The 23,419-nt window shown below is 45.9% G+C and overlaps 1 protein-coding gene across 1 annotated transcript in view; it reads left to right on the top strand.

The window, feature by feature from the left end:
• The window catches only part of rgs11 (regulator of G protein signaling 11), a 93,408-nt gene that overhangs the window by 5,721 nt on the left and 64,268 nt on the right, over positions 1-23,419 (top strand). The window contains exon 2 of the mRNA XM_078240418.1: positions 4,297-4,378. Coding sequence (XP_078096544.1) covers positions 4,297-4,378 — 82 coding nt within the window. The remainder of the gene's footprint in view (positions 1-4,296; positions 4,379-23,419) is intronic.

The raw sequence follows: 23,419 nt of genomic DNA, 5'->3' as shown, positions 1-23,419 counted from the left end.
GGCCATCATGTCATTTGCCTTCCCCGGAATCAGCCTGGTAAACCTTCACTGCACTCCCTCGAGAGCAAGAACATCCTCAGAAAAGGAGACCAACACTGCAAACTCTTGATGTGGCCTCACCAAGGCCCTGTATAATTGCAACAACACATCCCCCTGATGAAGAATATCCAGTGAATAGAGATTCTCAGAAAAGATTTGCCAAAGTTCCACATCTGAATTTTTCAAGGAAGTTCGATGCACAAGGAACTCGTGGTAAAATAGCAAAAAGATAAAGATGCTGATAAAGAGGAAATGCACTGTTTGGACAATGACCAGTGAAATTTCACTAGTACCTCACCTGGGTTCTATCATTGGATTGCATTGTACATTGGTAATATGGAGATGGATACTTTTGGTAATGATGGTGGGAATTTTACCACCCTGCCCGCCACGGGAATCGGAGCGGGCGAGGGGTGGACCATGGAAAGGTCCGTTGACCTCGGGCGGGATTTTATGATTCCAGGACGAGCAAGGCCGTAAAATCCCACCCATTATGTTTGTAGATGACATCAGGCTCTTGGTTCAGGTATCCAAATTAAGGGAGAGTGAACATTTTCAAATGACTGCAGATAAATTAGGACCAATATGATTGGGAATTTGTGGACCAGTACTTCATGGCTTCCTGATCTGCACTCTTGGTAGGCTGGGAATGTGTTGTAAAATTGGCTCTATTTATAAATAGGTCACAGAAACACAAACTGGATTTAAAGAAGAAAAATGTGATACCGCAGTGGAACATTTTATTTTAATTCATTCGTGGGACATGGATGTCACTGGCTAGGCCAGCATTTATTGCCCATCCCCAGTTTCCTGAGGGCAGTTGAGAGTCAACCACATTGCTGTGGCTCTGGTGTCACATGTAGGCCAGACCAGGTAAGGACGGCAGTTTTCCTTCTCTAAAAGACATTAGTGAAGCAGAAGGGTTTTTCCGACAATGGTTTCATGGTCATCAGTAGATTTTTAATTCCAGATATTGTTTATTGAATTCAAATTAAGTATGCAGGTGCAGCAGGCGGTAAAGAAGGCAAATGACTTGATGGCCTTCATTGCGAAAGGTTTCGAGTACAGGAGAGGGATGTGTTGTTGCAATTATACAGGGCCTTGATGAGGCCACATCAAGAGTATTGTGTGCAGTTTTGGTCTCCTTTTCTGAGGAAGGATGTTCTTGCTCTCGAGGGAGTGCAGCGAAGGTTTACCAGGCTGATTCCGGGGATGGCGGGACTGATGTATGAGGAGAGATTGACTAGGTTAGGATTGTTTTCACTGGAGTTCAAACGAATGAGGGGGGATCTCATAGAGAGTTATAAAATTCTAACAGGACTAGACGGGGTAAATGCAGAGAGGATATTCCCGATGGTGGGGGAGTCCAGAATTAGGGGTCACATTCTGAGGATTCAGGCTAGACCATTTAGGACGGAGGTGAGGAGACATTTCTTCACTGAAAGAGTGGTGAGCCTGTGGAATTCATTACCTACAGGAAGTAGTTGATGCCAAAACATTGAATGTATTCAAGAGGCGGCTGGATATAGCACTTGGGGCGAATGGGATCAAAGGTTATGGGGAAAAAGCAGGATTAGGTTATTGAGTTGGATGATCAGCCATGATCGTAATGAATGGTGAAGCCAAATGGCCTCCTCTGCTCCTATCTTCTGTGTTTCTATGTAATTCCAGTAGCTGCCGCAGCAGGATTCGAACCCGGGTCTCCAAGCTGAGTTTTTCTGGATTAATAGCTAGCGATAATACCACTAGGCCATTCCCAAACGAGCGAAGAAATGTAAAGCGCTGTCGAACGTATACAAGAATGGGTCAGGTCATCAATAGGTGGACCTGAGCCAATTAAAGTTCTGCTTACATCGCAGTTTTTGTCCTTAGTACACTTAGATTTTTGACCCGGAGGTCTATTATGTATTGTGAGTTACTGATGTTCTTGTGTACTATTCAAGTGTTACTGAGGCTTTAGAAATGTGCTTTCTAGCTGCAAATCGCCAGTAGAATGTTTACTGCTGTCAAGGTGGAGGACACAGCAGGTAATAGAAGACAGATCTTTCCTTCAAAACAGTCAATCATCAGACCACATCATTTCTCTCTGCACTTGAGCTGTTTGAGAACAACCCAAAATAAAAGCAGGGATGGACCTTTTTTGGGGGGGGGGGCTGGGGGGGTGTCTCAAGGCGGTATTTTTCTCTTATTTGCATCGTGGCAAATTTTCAAGGATGATAATTTTTTTCCCTCTCTCTCTTTCTGTGGTCCTGGGGTTCCCAAATGAAAGTGTCTCTGGTGGTTCAGGCCAATGCGCAGTTACTCATCTTCCTGCTGTTCGCTGCTTCCACCAATCACCGGTTGTTCCTTTCCCATACTTGCTGCTAATAGGCTCACTGGTGAGATGCAGTCATTCCTATTTGCAGCAAGGGTGGGAGAGGAACAGCAGGTGATTGGAGGAGCAGCGAGCAGCGGGAAGGTGATTAGCAGTACACAAGCCTGAGCATTGACACGACATGGCAGGTATCGGTCAAAACACTGTCCGAGTGGGAGAAGTGGCTGGACGAGGAGGGGAAGAGAAGCTGTTAATTGAGTGAGTTTGGGGATAGGGTTTGAGAAGGGGGCTTGCTGTGGGGGAGTGGGGTTGGGAAGAGAGGCTGTTGATTGAGTGATTATTTAATGGTATGGGTGGGTGTCATTAATGTATCCCTCAACTTCAAGTGTTTTTGCTCCAACAAACAAGCTCATCCATCACATGAATGGAAAGTAAAGAATAATTCTAGACATATACTTACCTGTAATGTGTCATTATAATGATTTACAAAACATGTGGTTGGTGGGACAATTCGTTGATGAATAACTCGATCCCTTTGCCCTGTTTTGACGGCACCAATTAAATTTCACCCTCTAAAAATGTTTTTATGAAGACTGAAGTATGAGTCACAGGCTTTGATGACATCCTCATAGGAAGCTGTCCCTTTGTTCACCCCATATCTGGACAGCACATCATCTGCTATGCTCCCAACAGCATATAACAAAGTGCTAATTTTATCTTTGTTCTTACCCAGGCATTGTGGTACCGGGTAAAACATATTTGCCAATTTTCCCCTTATTCAGCCTGTCTGAGGCCCTTTATATTTTGAATTGACTCTGGTAGGGGCAAGGTGGTAGCGATTTCTCACAATGGCTCGAGGTTGACTGTTCCTGGGTTGTTTGTCTTGCCAATCGCTGGATTGTCCTCATTATTTGGTTGTCTGCGGTGTGATTGCTGATTTGGCCTCGAAGTCCTTCACCCACTGCTCTGCACTATTGCTGGGTTTCACTTGAGGCTTTTCCTGTTGTTCTCTATTGTTTCTCTGTGGGTGTAGTCACTGGTGCCACCATCTGTTACTGTGGCTGTATCTTGGGATTCTTAGGCTTCTTACTCTGTAAGAGATCCTGTTGGAAGCAGTGGTCTTTAGTTCAAAAACATTTATTTACATGCTAAATATTTACAAAGGTACTAAGACTAAGATAGTAGCTGGAGCTACTCTGAGATTCTTCACGCTCATCTCCTCTCAGTGAGCAACATCACTATGACATAACTCCTTCCACACATGCTCAGTAGGTATCATTAGAGTTAACCCTTTACTCTCCAGAGGAGCCCAGGGAGAAGGAGCGGAGGGAGGGAGAGTAGGATTCGGAATTGGGGGAAGGGGGAAAAGATCAGGAGTCAAGCAAGGAAACCAGGGTCAGTAGTGTTAGTGTTGGGGGAGGGGTGGGGACATTGGCATTGAGTTTCTTTTTTATGTGTGGGATTGAGAAGGGCACACCACCTCTACGTCCACAACGTAAATATGAAAAGCTGACTTTGTAAGGCGCAGGCAATCCCACCCAAAGTTTGGTTTTACTGAGAACAGCTAGTGGCCATCTTCAGGGCAAACTGTTCTTGAAGTGGGAGCCTCAGACAAGGAATTGGGACCCTTATTTTCGTCAGCAGACAGTCTAATTCTGTTCCAGCCATGGGATACTTTACTTTTCTAACCTACTGAAAGCGTGCTTCTTGCTTCCTGCTTTAGTGAATAGCAGAGATACATTTTGGGGGAAGCTCGTAATTACATGAAGGAGAAGATTAGATGAAGAGGGATAGGAGGAAGCTCAAGCAGAGCATAATGACTGGTACATGCGGGTTGGGCTGAATGGCCTGTTTATGTGCTGTAAATTCTACATAGCCTGTGTGCTCCGATACAGCCAAATTGGTCAATTGATTCATTTCTCCTTTTCTATGTTGATGAACAGGGCAGCTAAGCAACGGAGAAAGTCGGACCGTATTGTACTAGATTGCCAGGAACAGGCCTATTGGTTCGTCAACAGACCTCCAGTAAGTCATATTACTTACTCGCAATTAAATCATTGTGAAGACCATTAAAATTATGATGGCAGGATTTCCCTCCTCCATGGACTCGCCACTTTGAAGGTGTCTAGGTAGAGCCAGAGATATTGAGCTTGCTGATTGACCTGTTGCTGATTGAGAAACGTTTTTTTCCCTGTGGATTACAGCTGACGCTCCCACCTGCTCTCGGAAGCTTGTTTGGGTGGGATTGTGCAAAATTGTACATATTCTATATCGATGTTCTTAGCACGCAGTGTTGCCGAGACAATGAAGACACAATTGCCGGAATTTTACCGCCTCACCCGCCCGAGGCTCATAAGATCCCGCCCGAGGCCAACAGGGAATACCGTTCTGTGAGCCTCGCCCGCCCCGATTACAAGTCGGGTGTGCCGGTAAAATTCCAGCAAATATGTAGCCTTTGCCATCAATCTGATCACTTCATTTAACCGTGTCCTGTATTTGGGTGGGTGCTGTTCATCTCCAGCTGAAAGGACATCGGAAAACTGGAATAGATGTGAAAGTAGACAATGATCGAGCTAAAGAAGACCCTGCCCAATTGTTCCACTCTCCTACTGTCACCAAAGTGGCAGAAAGACAGTCTGATAAGTCAAATCTTGGTTTTATTACTTGTAGTTCTGAGATTCCTTTTTGGAGTCCCTGATCCCATCCATTGTTTTCTGGAAAGGCAGAAAACCAGTCATTGCTTCAAATTTGAAGAGGTTTGAAGAGTATTCACACCCTCCAATTCAACCCCTCCCTCTCACTGTGGGAGGAAATTCAGATTCTGTACATCCTCAATGCCCTGTGCTAACAAGATGCACTGAGCTCTGTAAGAACTCTCTCTGTAATTGCAAATAACCTGTGTATCATAAATATGTCAATATAACAAAAAGCTCTTCTCAAAAATTTGGAATACTGGGCTTATCACTTGGTGAAGGGTGGCACGGTGGCACAGTGGTTAGCACTGCTGCCTCACAGCACCAGGGATCCGGGCTCAATTCGAGCCTCGGGTCACCGTCTGTGTGGAGTTTGCACATTCTCCCCGTGTCTGCATGGGTTTCCTCCGGGTGCTCCGTTTTCCTCCCACACTCCAAAGATGTGCAGGGTAAGGCTGATTGATCATATAAAATTTCTCCTTAGTATCAGGGGGACCAGCAGGGTAACTATGTGGGGTTGCAGGGGTAGGGCCTGGGTGGGATTGTTGTCAATGCAGGCTCGGAGGGCCGAATAACCTCCTGCGCTGTAGGGATTCTATTATTCTATGAAAATTAAATCTTTTCCGTTGATTAAATTTTGTTGATCCCTATAAATTTGAATGTTGCTGTATTTAAATTTCACGCACCTATTCCCCATTCGGTACTATAGTGTTTGAATTTACCCAGTGAACATGACCTGATCTGCAACTCTTGATCTGTCCGAAATGAGAAATGCATTGAACGTGGTAACTGTCTTTACCTGATGCCCGCACATCGCAGAACTCTGCAGATTACCCACTGGAACTGCGGCCCTGAGAGTGGGCAAGTTGTCCATCACCAATGTGATTATGTAGTCAATTAATGAGTCTCGAGTGATTAAAAACCGACAGGCCTCAGGCTGATATCTAACCCAATACTCATCTGATCGAATCTTGGTCCCAGTCAATATCCACGGTATATGTGTGGTGGAACATGTTGAACCCGTGACAGAAACCAAATTTGCCACAACGATCAGCATCTCAATCTTACCACTGTAGGGCAAGTGAGCAGAGGCCCACCTTGAGGACTCCGTCACATTGATCGGAACAATATTGACAAAGGAACTCGTAAGGCATCCTGAAATAAGCACAGAAAATGCGGGATAGGTGTAGCAGGTCTGGCAGCATCTGTAGAGAGAGAACATTTCGAGTCTATATGACTCTTCTACAAAACATAAGGCACCCTCTTGATCAGGCATGGTAGTTGGCATTGGGTGACCCAAGAAACAAGAGGAGAAAATACCATTAAAAAGGCATTGGTTTAGAAGTTTACGTGGGCTTTCCTAATCAGCCACACTGAGAGAGCACTGACTGAGCCCCAGGAAAGGTGATTCCAGCCACTTACATCGTTTCAGAAGGGGTTCCACCGGAATCCTCAAAAGATCACAGTGGGAGATTGGGAAAATCCCATGAATTTTCAAGGCCAGCATCTTGAAGAATTTTATCAGTATACGTTTTTTTGGACAAAAAGAAATTAGAATGTACTTTTTTCTGAAGCTTACATCTTATAAGAGGCTCTCAAAGTGGGTGAGCTGCCCATTACCAATGTAATTGCACAGATAGCTGTCCAATTATATTTCAATGAGGCAGTCTGTAGAACTTTATCAGGATGAGTTTCTTAAAATATATGTATGTATATATCCAAACTATTTAAAATGTATTAGTTTATGAGCGTTGTATCTTTTAAGAAGTTTAATTGTTCTGTTAATTCAAACATACAATAACATACAATAAACATAAAATGGGGGCGGCACGGTAGCACAGTGGTTAGCACTGCTGCTTCACAGCTCCAGGGACCTGGGTTCGATTCCCGGCTCAGGTCACTGTCTGTGTGGAGTTTACACATTCTCCTCATGTCTGCGTGGGTTTCCTCCAAGTGCTCCGGTTTCCTCCCACAGTCCAAAGATGTGCGGGTTAGGTTGATTGGCCATGCTAAAATTGCCCCTAATGTCCTGAGATGTGTAGGTTAGAGGGATTAGCGGGTAAAATATGTTGGGATATGGAGGTAGGGCCTGGGTGGGATTGTGGTCGGTGCAGACTCGATGGGCTGAATGGCCTCTTCCTGCACTGTAGGGTTTCTATGATTTCTATGATAAATGAAGGGGAAGCAAAACATCGACTGGTTCAGATACTGAGCAAAGAGACTGGAGCAAATGGTTAGTTTCCACCTCTGCAAATGTTATATGAGCTGCCATGATGTCCTGTGGAAATCCTGTTGTGTGGGGGGGCATCGCAGTTTAGTGCCCCATTCCATTGCCTGTCGCAGAGCAGCTTATCTGAAGTGTCCATTCCGGGCGGGGAGGAATTTCATCGTGGTTATAATTAGCTGCATTATAGTTTCATTATCGAGGTTGCTGAAAAATGAGCCATGAAATTCCATGGGATTTTCCCAATCTCCCATCGTGATCTTTCCGGGATTCTAGTGGCAGCCCTGCAGACACTGTGTCAGCAGCTGGAATCAGTGTTTGTGCTGTTGCCAAGGTGCTCTGCCAGTCAGTCACCTGCTGAAATGTGTGCGCCTGGTCTGGAAAGCTCTCACGAACTTCCAAACCAACATCTTCGCTTACACATCTTTCTGCACATCCATGGACAGGCCCTGAGCAGGAATGCCTTTAAAAATTGTGCACATTTTCCAAATAAGTATTTTAGAGCTTTAAAAGGCTCTTCTTCTAACTTTTCTCTATTTTTTTCTAACGCCCCCTCCCCAAAACTGTGGTATTTATGTATTCACTGGATCTTTTACTCCAGTTATATTTATTTATTGTTGGCCCATACTCCCGTTATTGGGTTGGACAGTGGGAATCTGGAAGCTCTCATATTCAGAGAAAGCTGAGGAGTCTTATGGAGGGTCAGGCCCTCTTCACTCTGTATCTACAAAGATTGTTAAGAGAAGGGTAGGAAATTCTTTGCTTTGCCACAAACTAGGCTCAGCACTCCATAGGGAGCAACAGCAGCACATCCCAGTGACGTCATGATGAAGTTGTTGACCAGTTCTTGTGCTCAAATGATTTTTGGACAAACCACAATCTCAGCATTGTTTTCCTATTCATTCATGTGGGATTTGGGTGTCGCTGACTGGGCCAGCATTTATTGCCCATCCCTGATTGCCCTTGGAGTACATTCAAGAGCCAACCACATAGATGTGGGGTCTGGGGGCTGCCTGTAGGCCAGACAATGTAAGGATGGCAGATTTCCTTCCCGAAAGGACATTTGTGAATCAGATGGGTTTTTAACGACAATCCACATTACACTTTTAATTCCAGATTCTTATTGAATTCGAATTTCATTGGCCGTGGTGAGATTCAAAGCCAGGTCCCCATAGCATTACCCTGGGTCTCTAGGCTAGTGACAACACCAGCACACCACCACCTCCCTATAGCATGTTGTGCTTGATGTAGTACTGCATGGGAGAATATGAGCAGCTTACATCTTTGACCATGTGCAGCAAGATGCCATCGACTATTTCTGTAAACTTAATCAGAAATGAACTGGAGATCTGTCTTCCTGGGATCTGCGTTAGATATACCATATGCTTATAAGGAATTGTGCCTGTGCTTGTAACGGTCAGTTTTGGTCTGAAATTAAGCAGCACGTACACTAGTGCTAATCCATATGATGGTACTGTGGGGTGGCACAGAGGGCAACCCTCTCCACAAGCCCTTCTTGCTGCAAAACTTCAACTATCACCAACAATGAGGGTTATCTCCTGAGCTCTTCTGTCAAGTGTCTGTAGACTCATTCTTCTGCATCTAGTGTTCAATTTTTTTTTCCTGCCACATTCAAATTATCTGTCCCTTCAGCTCTGGCATTGACCTTTAAAGCTGTCCACAGGTTTTCTGTAATTTTGCCCATTGTTACACTGGCCTTTAAATTTCCCTTTAAATTTCACTTACACAGAGGGCCAGATTTTTGCAGAGTTGGGAAGGCTCCCGTGGACCAATGGATCATTAAAAATGCTTGGCGGGGTTCATATGAGGAAGTCCCACCCCATTTCTGACAGATGGAAGGAAATGGGGAGGGGGGGGGTTACCACCTTCAGTAGAGGGGGATTGTCCTATGTGCACCTTCCAAAAACTGTATTCCCTCTTTGTGCCTTCCCTAGCCTCTAAAACCCAACCATCCTCATCCCTCCTTTGGATGACAATCACTCTGCCCAAAACGTCTAGACTCACCTCACTCTGACATCCATGCGATCTTCTTCCAGAATGGTTAGAAGCTCTCTAGGGTGGGACTTCATTCCACTAAGGACTGGAAATCACACTCTCAGCTTGTTAAGCCCACCCACAGAGTAATATTTCTGCAGGGACGCCTTTATTAAAATTATTCCCTCTACAACCGACTCTTCAATTGGAGGATAGAGTGAGGTCTTGGGCGAACAGCATGTCCATTCTCCCCCACCCCATAAAATTCATCCTATTATGTCATTATGAATGAATGGCTGAGTTTCAAAAGCTAGTTACCTCAGCAAGGGTTTCTGAATTCAGTTTGATTGACAGTTTTAGGAGGCTATTAAATAATTAGCTGTCTTTGATGTTGAATGTGAATACAAGTTTGTTTATTTTTATAAGAGATTAAGGAGATTTAAAAGACTTGAATGAGTTTCTTGAATGGGAGTTGTTTTCACTATCAAGTGTCCACAAACGACAGCTAAGTAGTGTACCTCAGTAGTGAAAATTAGATTATTAGAAGTTTATTTTCCACATGGCTCCTGAGTTCTGCCCATGGTGGATACTAGATGAGTGGTTATAGAGGTGGCATAGGGTATGAGGGACAATGGGGAGTGGGTCAGATATGAGCTGACATGATGGTAGCATGCAGGGTGAGGGCTAGAGGGCCTAACAGTGTCTAAAATAACTGAAGTTCCAGAGAACCGAGCGGGCTTTCTAACCAGCCCACCTTGGCACTCGCATGTCGTCAACATGGCTACCAAGGATCTACTTCCAGAGTTGGAGGTGCGGAAATTTCCTGACCCGTGCTAACTACTTCAGTAGTGAAAATCCAGCCCATAAATTTTACTTGCATCATCACTAGATCCTTCCACACTTGCATCGGGAGTTGCGAATAATTATACAAATGATCAGAGAACTAAATGCTATTTGCATTTGAGACTCATTACAAATTAAATTAGGACTTATTTATATCTGAAGGCAAAAATCGGCCTTTTGGCTAAGGTCAAGGAGGCGATTCTCCCACCCCACTGCACTAATTTACTAGGCGGGAGATTTCAGCGGGGCCAGATTAGCGCAATGCGCACCAGCCCCGAGTGCCTCTCCCAACGCCAGGTTCCTGGCACTGTCAACTCTGCACCGGAAATAGGTATTTGGTATGCAGGGGGGGATTTTAATGTTATTTAAATGTGATTAGTGCGCCTGGGACTGAAGTATCTGGGCCCGCTAGCATCTCCCCCTCGCCCCCCACCCCCCGCCCCCCAACTCCCGCCAGAGTATTTCACTCCAGCAGGGTTTAGAGTAGTTCGTCACTTTCGGGGAGCTAGCAGCCCTACCCTGCTGGAGTGAAGGGGGGACAATTGGGGTCCCCCCAAGAGGGTCAGACATGCGGGGTGTTGGTGGGGTGCCCCCTGGGCATTGGCACCCTGGCAATGTCAGCCTGGTCCCCCTGGCACTGCCCAAGGGGCAAGGTGCACGTTGGCACTGCTCATCAAGCGTGAGGCATTGCCAAGAGGGCAAGGCATATAGTGGTGGGCCGAGGGGGAGGGTTCTGATGGGGCGGGGTCTAGGTTTTAATGATATTCATGCTGGTGGCCTCTGCAGTGCACAGATTGTGGGAGATTCTTCTCTGAACTCCCACTGAATAAACCTCCCACAGTCTGAAAGACATGCTGGTAAGGTGCATTGACTCGAACAGGCGCCAGAATGTGGCGACTTGTGGAATTTCACAGTAACTTCATTGCAATGTTAATCTAAGCCTTACTTGTGACGAATAAATAAACTTTACTTTACGTTACTCAATGGGCTGAAGGGTCTCTTCTGTACTGTATGGTTCTATGGTTTTTGGAACAAGCAAGGAGGTGGATTAAGGACTTGCCCTCTACACTCTACACATTGGCTTTGCAACTTTAAGAATGGAGTAATTTTTAAAAAATCAGCCCCATTACCTTAACTGAATGAAGAGGAGGTTAATCTATTTTTCAGATTAATCTTAAAAAAAAAAGCTCCACTTTGAACCGCACATACCAAAGATGTTTTCTTACATAAAACTAAGCATCTGTTAACCTTAACAGTTCAACTTCCAGGAACCAAGATGATACAAAGGAATAGTAAATATAGAAATCACCATGTTCTCAGATCAATATGGTTTCCTCCCTGGCTATTCACAGAACTGAATAAAGGTACTGAGGGTCATGTCCTCATGTCCTTAATACAGTGCTACCTAGTTTCAGGCCAAAAAAATCTGAAAGCATTAAAACAGCTTTTATCCACAGCTAAATAGGTTACATTGCCCAATGGGTGGTAATGGATCAAGAGTCACCAGATTAACAGCCTGAATGCACTGGTAGCAAAACACAGAGCTGTCTGTCCCTGGAGGTAACAAAGTAAGCTGCTTTCATGCTGAAAGCTAAAGCTTTTATTGATTGACAGAAAATATAAGTGATATATTCAGATAAATCTGCAACTTAGGCTCTGCTGTAGATAAATCTGTAATTTAGTGCAGTGGCTAAAACACTGCTGTTTCTATGCTTACTGAAAAAGGACAGATGGGCAAAATAGCATTTGTGTTGCGTTGTGGATTAGTAAATGACCATTCTCTAGTTTTATTCCTTTCAAGCATGTCAGATACATTGAGCAATGGATTACAGTCGTACATTTCATGCCTCATGAAACCACATACAAGAAACATACTTTGATTTGAATTGTAAGAGCTTTGTAAGCAGAAACTAAAGTGATAATGTACCATAGAACAGCAATGCGTAAGTGTTTCACAATTATCACTGTCAATATTGACAGGATAATGGAATGTCACAGGTGGAAAGAGGCCATTCAGCCCATTGAACCCCTGTCAGTGTTTTATTTCTGCACTTTCACAGATAACATGGAAGTTATAAAATGGAAACTTTCAACCCAAGCACCTGGCATTTACCCTTCTTGCAAGCAAATAGTTCTAAGACATTTTACCCACACTATTCCCACATCTCTTTATCTCCTATATTCTCTTATTTACCTATCCCATCTTGAACATTGGCATGCTTTCTTCCTCAACCATGGATCCTGGAAGTAAAATCCACCCAGCCTCACAATTTTCTGTGCAAAGATGTCTCTCTTGATCTCCATTCAAAATCTTACAATTAACACTTGTATATTTGGCCCATTGTTCAAGAGCCCTTGTGATTGCTTTGATTTACCCTGTCCTGTCCATCCATAATTTTAAGCACTTTTAACCACTTACCCCACAATCCACATGTTTCTCTCATAAAATGGCTCAATTTTTCAAGTCTTCATATTTTTACTTCCAAATATCCGGTAACACGTGAGTAAACCAGTGCTGTTGCCCCTCACATTTCAATGTCCTTCTATAGCATGGATTCCAATACCAGACATAGACCTGTAATTGAGGCCTGAATAAACTTTGAAACAGGCTTATCTTTATCTTCTGTTTCTCACATTCTACATCTCTTGTGATTAAAATCTAGAAACCTGTTGGCTTTATTATAGACCTATCAACCTGAGATGCTCTTTCATGTCCTGTGGATCAGAATCCCAAATCTCTTAGCTCTTCTGCAGCACCAAGTGTACATCCACACATAGCAAAATTCCTGGGATTTGTTTTTCAGCAAAATATATCTATGCACTTACTGGCATGAATTTCATTTTTCAACTCAATCCCCAGTTAAGCAATGAATTGACAATAACTCCTCTTTTGACATAATCTGTGAATCATAGAATCCCTACAGTGCAAAAGAGGCCATTCGGCCCATTGAATCTGCACTGACTCTCTGACAGAATATCTTACCCAGCTCCTCTCCCTGCCTTATCCCCCTAATCCCATACATTTACCATGGCCAATCCATCTAACCTACACATCTTGGGACACTAAGGGATAATTTACCATTGCCAATCCAACTAACCTGCACATCTTTGGACTATGGAAGGAAACCGGAGCACCCGGAGGAAACCCACGCAGACACAGGGAGAACATGCAAACTCCACACAGTCACTGTGGTGAACCATCGTTGGTTACCACTGTGGGGTTATTCCAATGTTACTGTTGGGTTAGGGTGTTGCCACTGTGGGGGTTGTTATAATGTTGTTGGGTTAGGGTGTTTACACTGTGGGATTAATATACCTGTGGTGGATGTTGTTATGGCACATCCCGGTCGGGCCCCGCCTCCTGGGGAGAGGTATAAGACCCTCTGCTCAGGCGGGACCCCTCCAGTCTGGATTGGTGTACTCGTGTTAGATAGTTCCATTGTTTGTCAATAAAAGCCTTCAATCGCTGAAGCCTTGTACCTCGTGCTTGATTGTCGCGCATCAATTTTATTGACAAACACAAAACTCTCGACAGTAAAGAGAGTATGGAGCAAATGCTGAAACCAGAGCATCTGACGCTGGACCCACGTGCGGTCGGTGCCTCTAACCACTTCGACCACTGGTTGAAGTGTTTTGAGGACTACCTGGCAGCCTCTGCAGCAGTTACTACGGACGACGACAAACTCCAGGTCCTCCACGCGAGGGTAAGCGACACGGTCTATCTTGCGATTCGTGCGGCCACCACTTACCCGAGGGCCATCGAGCTCTTGAAGAAACGATACACGAGACCACCCAACGAGATTCACGCTCGTTACCTCCTCACTACACGACGTCGGCAGTCGGGCGAAACCATGGAGGACTACGCCAATGAGCTCTTGCAGCTTGCCAGGGGCTGCGACTGCAAAGATGTGTCGGCTGAGCAATATATGTACGACCTCGCCCGAGATGCGTTCTTAGCAGGGGTAGGGTCCTCGTACATCCGGCTTAAGTTATTGGAGAAAGGGAACCTCAACTTGACCCAAGCGATGGAGATGGCTGAGATGCTGGAGGCAGCGTCGAAAAGCTTGGCTCTGTACCCCGAAGACCACGCGGAGACAACATGGCAGGAGCAAGCACAAATCCCTCCTCGCCCCACGGGCTCGCGCTCCCATATCGACCCGACGACGGCGGCAGCTCCAGGTGGCCAGCGATGCTATTTTTGCGGAGGAGCCAAGCATCCACGGCAACAGTGTCCAGCAAAAATGGCGATCTGCAGCCAGTGCGGTAAAAAGGGGCACTATGCTAAAGTTTGCAGGTCGAAGCCCAAGAACGGCAGTGCAGCCTGTGACCCTCCAGAGCGGAGACAATCTCCTTCGACGTCGCAGTACCCGTGAGGCCCGACCACGTGCGAATCCAGGACGGCGCCATCGTGGCTGACGGAGGAGGAGGATGACCACCAGGAGTCGCTACGCTTGGCGCCCTCACCCACGTGCGATTCATGGGGGCGGCCATCATGGTCGACGACGACCAGGAGCGACCAGCAGAGGTCCTCAGTATCAACCTCGGCTGCATGCAGTGACGCCCGGGGGCCAACGGTGGCGTCGATCTCTCTGGACCACACAAAGCATCACAGGCTTGACAGTTCGATGATGAACATCAAGGTAAATGGTCATACTGTGTATTGTCTGTTTGACAGTGGGAGCACCGAGAGTTTTATTCACCCTGACACTGCAAAAAGGTGTGGACTCCGGGTTCTACCTGCCAAACAGACAATTTCTATGGCATCATGGTCCCGGTCTGTACCGATCCAAGGACGTTGTATGGTAACCCTAGAGGTGCAGGGCACAATTTACGAGCGATACAGGCTCCTTGTGTTGCCGCACCTTTGCGCGCCAATTCTCCTCGGACTAAACTTTATGGTCCACATGAAGAGTGTGATCCTACAGTACGGTGGGCCACTCCCTTCACTGGCAGTAGGGAATCAGCCGCAGCCTCCAAATTGCCCAAAGCGCCCCGCATGCAATCTTTCCACACTGAAGATCACCACACCTCCTTTATTTAAGAATCTGGTACCAGGCTGCAAGCCCATCGCTACTAAAAGTAGGCGTTACAGCGCTGAAGACCGGATCTTTATCAGATCTGAGGTTCAGCGGCTCCTCAAAGAAGGGATCATACAGCCAAGTGCTAGTCCGTGGAGAGCGCAGGTCGTGGTGGTTAAAAGCGGGAACAAACCCCGGATGGTCATCGACTACAGTCAGACCATTAACCGTTATACGCAGCTGGATGCGTATCCTCTCCCGCGCATATCTGATATGGTCAATCAGATTGCGCAGTACCGGGTGTTCTCCACCATAGACCTTAAGTCCGTCTACCACCAACTCCCCATCCACCCAGAGGACCGACAATACACGGCTTTTGAGGCGGATGGTCGTCTATATCAGTTTCTTAGGGTTCCATTTGGTGTCACCAATGGGGTCTCGGTCTTCCAGCGTGCTATGGACCGAATGGTGGACCAGAACGGGTTGCGGGCTACCTTCCCGTACCTGGATAACGTCACCATCTGCGGCCATGACCAGCAGGACCATGACACGAATCTCCAAAACTTTCTGTGCACTGCATCTCGCCTGAATCTGACCTATAACAGGGAGAAGTGCATATTCCGTACGCGCAGGTTAGCTATCCTTGGATACGTGGTGGAAAACGGGGTAATCGGCCCTGATCCAGACTGTATGCGCCCCCTTACTGAACTTCCCTTGCCCGCTAGCACAAAAGCACTGAGGAGATGCCTCGGCTTCTTTTCTTATTATGCGCAGTGGGTCCCCAACTACGCGGACAAAGCCCGTCCGCTCATCAAGTCCACGACCTTCCCACTCACGCCGGAGGCCCAATTGGCCTTCAAGGCTTTGAAAAGCGACATTGCGAAAGCCACGATGCACGCGGTGGATGAATCCATCCCTTTTCAGGTGGAAAGTGATGCATCGGATTTCGCCCTAGCCGCCACACTAAACCAGGCAGGCAGGCCCGTCGCGTTTTTTTCCCGCACCCTTCAAGGTCCCGAAATTCGGCATTCAGCGGTGGAGAAGGAGGCTCAGGCCATTGTGGAGGCCATCAGACACTGGCGCCATTACCTGGCGGGGAAGCGGTTCACCCTGATCACGGATCAACGATCCGTGGCGTTTATGTTCAGTAATACGCAGAGGGGCAAGATCAAGAATGATAAGATCTTGCGGTGGAGAATTGAGCTCTCCACCTATAATTACAATATTATGTATCGTCCAGGGAAGCTCAATGAGCCCTCGGATGCCCTCTCGCGCGGAACATGCGCTATCATGCAGGAGGACCGCTTGAAGGCCCTCCACAATGACCTGTGCCATCCTGGAGTCACTCGACTCTACCACTTCACAAAAGCCCGCAACCTGCCCTACTCGGTGGAGGATGTCAGGTCAGTAACGAGAAGCTGTCGGATTTGCGCGGAATGCAAACCGCACTTTTATCGACCGGACCGGGCACAATTGGTCAAGGCCACTCGCCCCTTCGAGAGGCTGAGTGTGGATTTTAAGGGCCCCCTTCCCTCAACGGACCGGAACGTCTTATTTTCTCAATATCATAGATGAATACTCCCGGTTCCCGTTTGTTGTCCCCTGTGCGGACACGTCGACTGCCACAGTGATTAAGGCATTCAGTGATCTTTTTACCCTGTTCGGGTACCCCTGCTACATACATAGCGACAGGGGCTCGTCGTTCATGAGTAACGACTTGAGGCAATTCCTGCTTTCATACGGGATTGCCTCTAGTAGAACCACGAGCTACAACCCTAGGGGTAACGGACAGGTGGAGAGGGAGAATGCTACAGTCTGGAAGGCTGTCCTATTGGCGCTGAAGTCCAGGGGCCTTCCAGTCTCCCGTTGGCAGGAGGTCCTTCCAAATGCGCTTCATTCCATTCGCTCCCTCCTGTGTACGGCAACCAATGCTACTCCCCACGAGAGGATGTTCTCATTCCCTCGGAAGTCGTCCTCGGGGATCTCCTTACCAGCCTGGTTGACGTACCCAGGACCCGTCCTTCTGCGGCGACATGTGAGGGCCCGCAAGTCCGACCCCTTGGTCGAACCGGTCCAACTCCTCCACGCCAACCCTCAGTATGCCTATGTGGCATATCCTGACGGGCGAGAGGACACGGTCTCGATTCGAGACCTGGCGCCCGCAGGGGACGTAGCAACTCCTGTCGCTCCTATACCCCCTGTCACGAACCCCCTTTCACTTCTTTCTTCCCCAGACGTGGCGCAGTCAGCACCGGGACCAGTGCATAACAGTTATACTCCCATGTACAGCTTGCCTGAGACTCGGAGATCGGCGCCACCACAGAAGGTTCCAGGATCCCCTGCACCACTGCCTCACCAGGGTCAACCGGCCCGGGAGTCCTTGAGGGGACAGCCGGACGCTGTTTTGGAGAGAACGCCACCGCAAGCAGCTGCTCCGGTGTCGCAACCGGTGTTGAGGAGATCACAGCGACGGTGCAGTCCTCCAGACCGTCTGGACTTGTGAATTTTGTACATATGTGACCTGTTTTCGCACCCCGCCGGCCTTTGTTTTTAAAGGAGGGGTGAATGTGGTGAACCATCGTTGGTTACCACTGTGGGGTTATTCCAATGTTACTGTTGGGTTAGGGTGTTGCCACTGTGGGGGTTGTTATAATGTTGTTGTTGGGTTAGGGTGTTTACACTGTGGGATTAATATACCTGTGGTGGATGTTGTTATGGCACATCCCGGTCGGGCCCCGCCTCCTGGGGAGAGGTATAAGACCCTCTGCTCAGGCGGGACCCCTCCAGTCTGGAATGGTGTACTCGTGTTAGATAGTTCCATTGTTTGTCAATAAAAGCCTTCAATCGCTGAAGCCTTGTACCTCGTGCTTCAATCACCCAGAATTGAACTCTGGTCCCTGGCGCCGTGAGGCAGCAGTGCTAACCACTGTGCTATTACATCACACACATAATGGTAACATCACTTCCTATAAGCCTAAATCCAAATCAATGGCTGGGTTTTCCACACCCCACTTCCTGTGGTGGGTTTTCCAGCCCCCTCCGCACCCCACCCCCCTTCACCCCATGAAGTCTATGCTAGATGCTTCTAGCTATTTATCCTAGGTAGATCCATGGTCATTTTCACCTTTAATGAGTTCATTAGAGTAATCCCACCCTCCTACACACTTTAGGCTTTTTTTATTATGTTTTTTTTACACCAATTTCCTTGGAAAAGAGTTTAAACTGCTTCAACAGCAGTTTAGGCAAAGAATTCTAACAGAGAAATATCCATTGTAAAAGTGATGAGATTTGTTTGCCAATGTGTTCAGAGCTATTTTTTTAAGGTTCATATCCTGTCAACAAGATTCACTACTTGAAATAAAAGCGAACGTAGAATTCTTGCTCCTGTTCACACCAGCAGACTCTTAGGGTCCCGCCGCCAACCTACTCCCGTGATGGGACCATAACATACTGTCGCCAGCGAGCATGTGCCACCTCCCGCTGCTGCGAAACACACCGCGGAGTGGGAGAAAAACCCCACTCGAAAAGTGCTGGGAAAATTCAGCGGGTCTGGCAACTGTTAAAACAGTTCTGAAGAAGAATTGTATTGAACTTGAAACATTGTTGGGGATGTTCCAGCCCCGTCACGGCGTGACTCACTGGGGCATTCGACAGCCCATTGACTTTTGTCGGAACATGACGATCCCAGGGGCGGGCGGGACCAGAAAATATTGCCAGTCAATTCTGTTTCTGCCAGACCTGCTGGGTTTTTCTGTTTTTATTTCAGATCTCCAGCGTCCGCAGTATTTTGTTTTTGTTTAAAATTCACTACCTAACCTGGTTCAGAGCAAGTTGGCAATTTAAAAGTCAAGAAGTATTGAGGAATACTCCCCGACTTTTAAATGGCCACTGTGACCCACAAGGGGCGGTAATGGCTTGGTAGTATTATCGTTAGACTATTAATTCAGAAACTCAGCTAATGTTCTGGGGACCTGGGTTCAAATCTCGCCATGGCAGATGTTGGAATTTGAATTCAATAAAGAATATCTGGAATTAAGAATCTACTGATGACCATGAAACGATTGTTGGAAAAATCCGTTTGGTTCGCTAATTCTATTGGAGAAGGAAATCTGCCATCCTAACCTGGTCTGGCCAACATGTGACTCCAGAGCCACAGCAATGTTGACTCTCAACTGCCCTCTGAAATGGCCTAGCAAGCCACTCAGTTCAAGGGGGACTAGGGATGGGCAATAAATGCTGTAAGAAGTCTCACAACACCAGGTTAAAGTCCAACAGGTTTATTTGGTAGCAAATATATTTGCTACCAAATAAACCTGTTGGACTTTAACCTGGTGTTGTGAGACTTCTTACTGTGTTTACCCCAGTCCAACGCCGGCATCTCCACATCAATAAATGCTGGCCAGCCAGCCATGTCCATGTCCCATTAATGAATGCAAAATAGGAAACAGCAACTGTAATATCATCAGATTGAGTGTAAGAATAGAAAAAGGAAGATTGAGGGCAGGGCTACTTGACTGGAATAGAGGAAATTATAGCAATAAGCAAAAAGATTGGCTAGATTAAGCAGAAGGCAAAATGGTAAATAGAATCACAAATCAGAAACTGGAAATATTTAAACAAGAGGTGGAAAGAAATTAAATCAAATACATTTCAGGAAGGGAGAATAAAAATACTCAAGGATGGGGATTCTGTGATTTTATGTCCAATTTGAAACTTACAGCCTAAATAAAAGGAAAACTAGGATAAATGCTGTATGAAAAAAGGAAAGATGCACTAAAACATGTTAAAAATTTGAGAGGTAAGAGAGACAATTAGTAAAATTTACAAAAGAGCAATGAACCATTTTCGATAGACATTAAATCATAGAATCCCTACAGTGCAGAAGAGGCCAATTGGCCCATCGAGTCTGTACCGACTCTCCGACAGAGCATCATTCCCAGTCCCTTTCCCCTACCCTGCCCTCACAACCCCACGCATTCACCATGTCTAATCCATCTCACCTATGCATCTTGGGACACTAAGGGGCAAATTAGCATGGCCAATCCACCTCACCTGAACATCTTTGGAGTGTGGAAGCTCCCGGAGGAAACCCACACAAACACAGGGAAAATGTGCAAACTCCACACAGTCACCCAAGGCCGGAATTGCAGCCAGGTCCCTGAAGCTGTGAGGCAGCAGTGCTAACCACTGTGCCACCGTGCTGCCCCATGATAGTAGAGAGAAGATGATCAAGGCACGGGTGGAGATAAAAAAATGGCAGTGATTTTAAGTAAGTATTTTGTCTCCGTTTTGCCAGAGGAGGTGACTGTTGAAATTTTAGAACAACCAAAGGTGGTTATTATTAATGGAGGCAATTCAAAGGGAAATAGCAGTTGTTTAAACTGAAGATACATAAATTGCAGGGATGGATTATGTCAAAGGATCCTGGGGGGAAAAGGGAAGAAATAACAGAGCAAGTTTGTATAGAAAGCTGTAAAGTGGCTGTCAATTATATATATTTTTATCTTAAAAAGGAAAGAAATACACCGGGAGCAAAAGGCCAACCAGTTACTTTAAAATGACTCCAGTGATCATATGGGAACTTTTTACTAAGCCCTTTGAGGAATAGGAGCGAATCAAAGACAATCGTGGAACATGGATTTCTCAACAGAAGGATGTAGGTGTAGAATGTGGCTTACATAGAGTTAGAAAGAAACACTTGATAAGACATTTAAGTAATAGATCAATTGCAAAGAAGATTCCAGGTGCGGATCTATTTGATGCCCGGATTTGGCACTTAGACTCAAAATGGTAAAATCAGGCCCTTAGTGTCCGGCCTGAACTCAAACTCCAGAAACTCGTAACTAAACTTGCCCTTGTGCCCCACAAAATAACGCAGGCAGAAATCACTCCAGCCACCTCTGCGTCACACGTCGTACAGCCCCATGTGTTTGCTGGAGGATTTCCATCCAGTTCCTATTGTTGCCATCAATGAGTCAAAGCCTCTGCTTGTGTCTCTCCTGGAAACAAGTAGCTTCAATATTGGAAATGGTGAGGATTAAAATCAACACCAATGTTAATGATTGAAAATCCAGTCAGACATTTAATAGAGTAGATTCCACTGAGATCAGTAGAAAGAAAAATCAATTAAAGTGTATATTGGACAGCCAATTAGCAGAGTAAAGTTTACCATCCAGCTTTTAAATCGGGGGTGCCAAAGATAAAGTAGGAGGTATTAGAAGTGAGGTAAGACTGGAATCAGAGTTACGGAAGAGCCAATGACTTTTCCTAGCTATTCATGTTCGGAATTGTTCTCATGTTCATTTTAAATTTCCCAGTTGGCCTCCAGAAGTTTATATCAATGTGTATTTCTTGAGTGATGTAACTTAGCATTATTTTGTACTGTTGTCAGGATTTGAGCAGTTTGAGTTGGCCCAAAGGCTATTGAGTTAAAGGGAGGAATCTAAATGTTGCAGGCAATGTTGGTAACTATTTGTTATGGTCCCTACGAACCATGCAGAGAGGTGGATTACAGGTTTAGCCATTAAAGCCTTTAAATAAAAGATTCTGGAGCAGCACTATACCCTCCAAAAATGTTCTTTCTCATATCACCTTCACTTCTTTTGCCAATTACTTTAAATCTGTGCCCTCTCATTCTTGATCCTTTCACAAGTGGAAACAGTTTCTCCCTATCTACTCTGTCCAGAATCTCTTATCAAATACCCCCTCTCAGCCTTCTCTTCTCCAAGGAAAACAGTCCTAACTTTTCCAATCTATCTTCATAAGTTCCTCATCCCCGGAATCATTCTTGTCAATCTTTTCTGCACCTTCTATCCAATACCTTCACATCCTTCCTAAAGTTCCGTGCCCAGAACTGGATGCAATACTCTAGCTGAGTCTAGCTATTACTGAAACATGGCTAAGGAAGGGACAGGACTGGCAGCTCAATGTTCCAGGGTACAGATGCAATAGGAAGGATAGAACAGGAGGTAAGAGAGGAGTTGCGTTTTTGATTAGGGAGAACATCACAACAGTACTGAGAGGGGATATATCTGAGGGTTTTCCCACTGAGTCTATTTGGGTAGAACTGAAAAATAACAAGGGGGAAATCACTTTGATAGGATTGTACTACAGGCCCCCAAATAGTCAGCGGGAAACTGAGAAGCAAATATGTAAGGAGATTACAAATAGCTCCAAGAAAAATAGAGTGGTAATAGCAAGGGACTTTAACTTTCCCAACATTGACTGGGACAGCCATAGTATGAGGGGCTTGGTTGTAGAGAAATTTGTTGAGTGTATTCAGGAGGAATTTCTCATTCAGTATGTGGCTGGCCCGACTAGAGAGAGGCAAAACTTGACCTCCTCTTGGGAAATAAGGAAGGGCAGGTGACAGAAATGTTAGTGAGGGATCACTTTGGGACCAGTGACCATAATTCCATTAGTTTTAAGATAGCTATGGAGAATGATAGGTCTGGCCCATAAGTTAAAATTCTAAATCAGGCAAGAACTTTCAAGAGTTAATTGGGGGAGTCTGTTGGCAGACAAAGGGACGGCTGGTAAGTGGGAGGCTTTCAAAAGTATGTTAACCATGGTTCAGGGTAAGCACATGCCTTTTAGAGTGAAGGGCAAGGCTGGCAGAAGTAGGGAACCCTGGAAGACTCGGGATATTGAGGCCCTGGTCAAAAAGAAGAAGGAGGCATATGACATGCATAGGCAGCTGGGATCAAGTGGATCCCTTGAAGAGTACAGAGAGTGTCGGAGTAGAGTTAAGAGAGAAATCAGGAGGGCAAAAAGGGGACACAAGATTGCTTTGGCAGATAAGGCAAAGGAGAATCCAAAGAGCTTCTACAAATACAGAAAGGGCAAAAGCCTAACTAGGGAGAGAATAGAGCCTCTTAAGGATCAACAGGTAATCTATGTGCGTAGCCACAAGAGAGGGGTGAGATCCTAAATGAATATTTCTCATCATGAGAAAGATATAGATGTTAGGGAACTTGGGGAAATAAATAGTGATGTCTTGAGGAGTGTACATACTACAGAGAAGGAGGTGCTGGAAGTCTTAAAGTGCATCAAGGTAGATAAATGCCCGGGACCTGATGAAGTGTATCCCAGGACGCTGTGGGAGGCTAGGGAGGAAATTGCGGGTCTCCTGGCAGAGATATTTGAATCATCGATAGTTACAAGTGAGGTGCCTGAAGATTGGAGGGTGGAAAATGTTATGCCTTTGTTTAAAAAGGGCTGCAAGAAAAAGGTGAGTCTAATGTCTGTGGTGGGTAAGTTGTTAGAAGATATTCTGAGAGACAGGATCTACAGA

Source organism: Mustelus asterias, chromosome 23, assembly GCF_964213995.1.
Source record: "Mustelus asterias chromosome 23, sMusAst1.hap1.1, whole genome shotgun sequence".
Taxonomy (NCBI): domain Eukaryota; kingdom Metazoa; phylum Chordata; class Chondrichthyes; order Carcharhiniformes; family Triakidae; genus Mustelus; species Mustelus asterias.
This window is presented reverse-complemented; position numbering and strand designations above follow the sequence as displayed.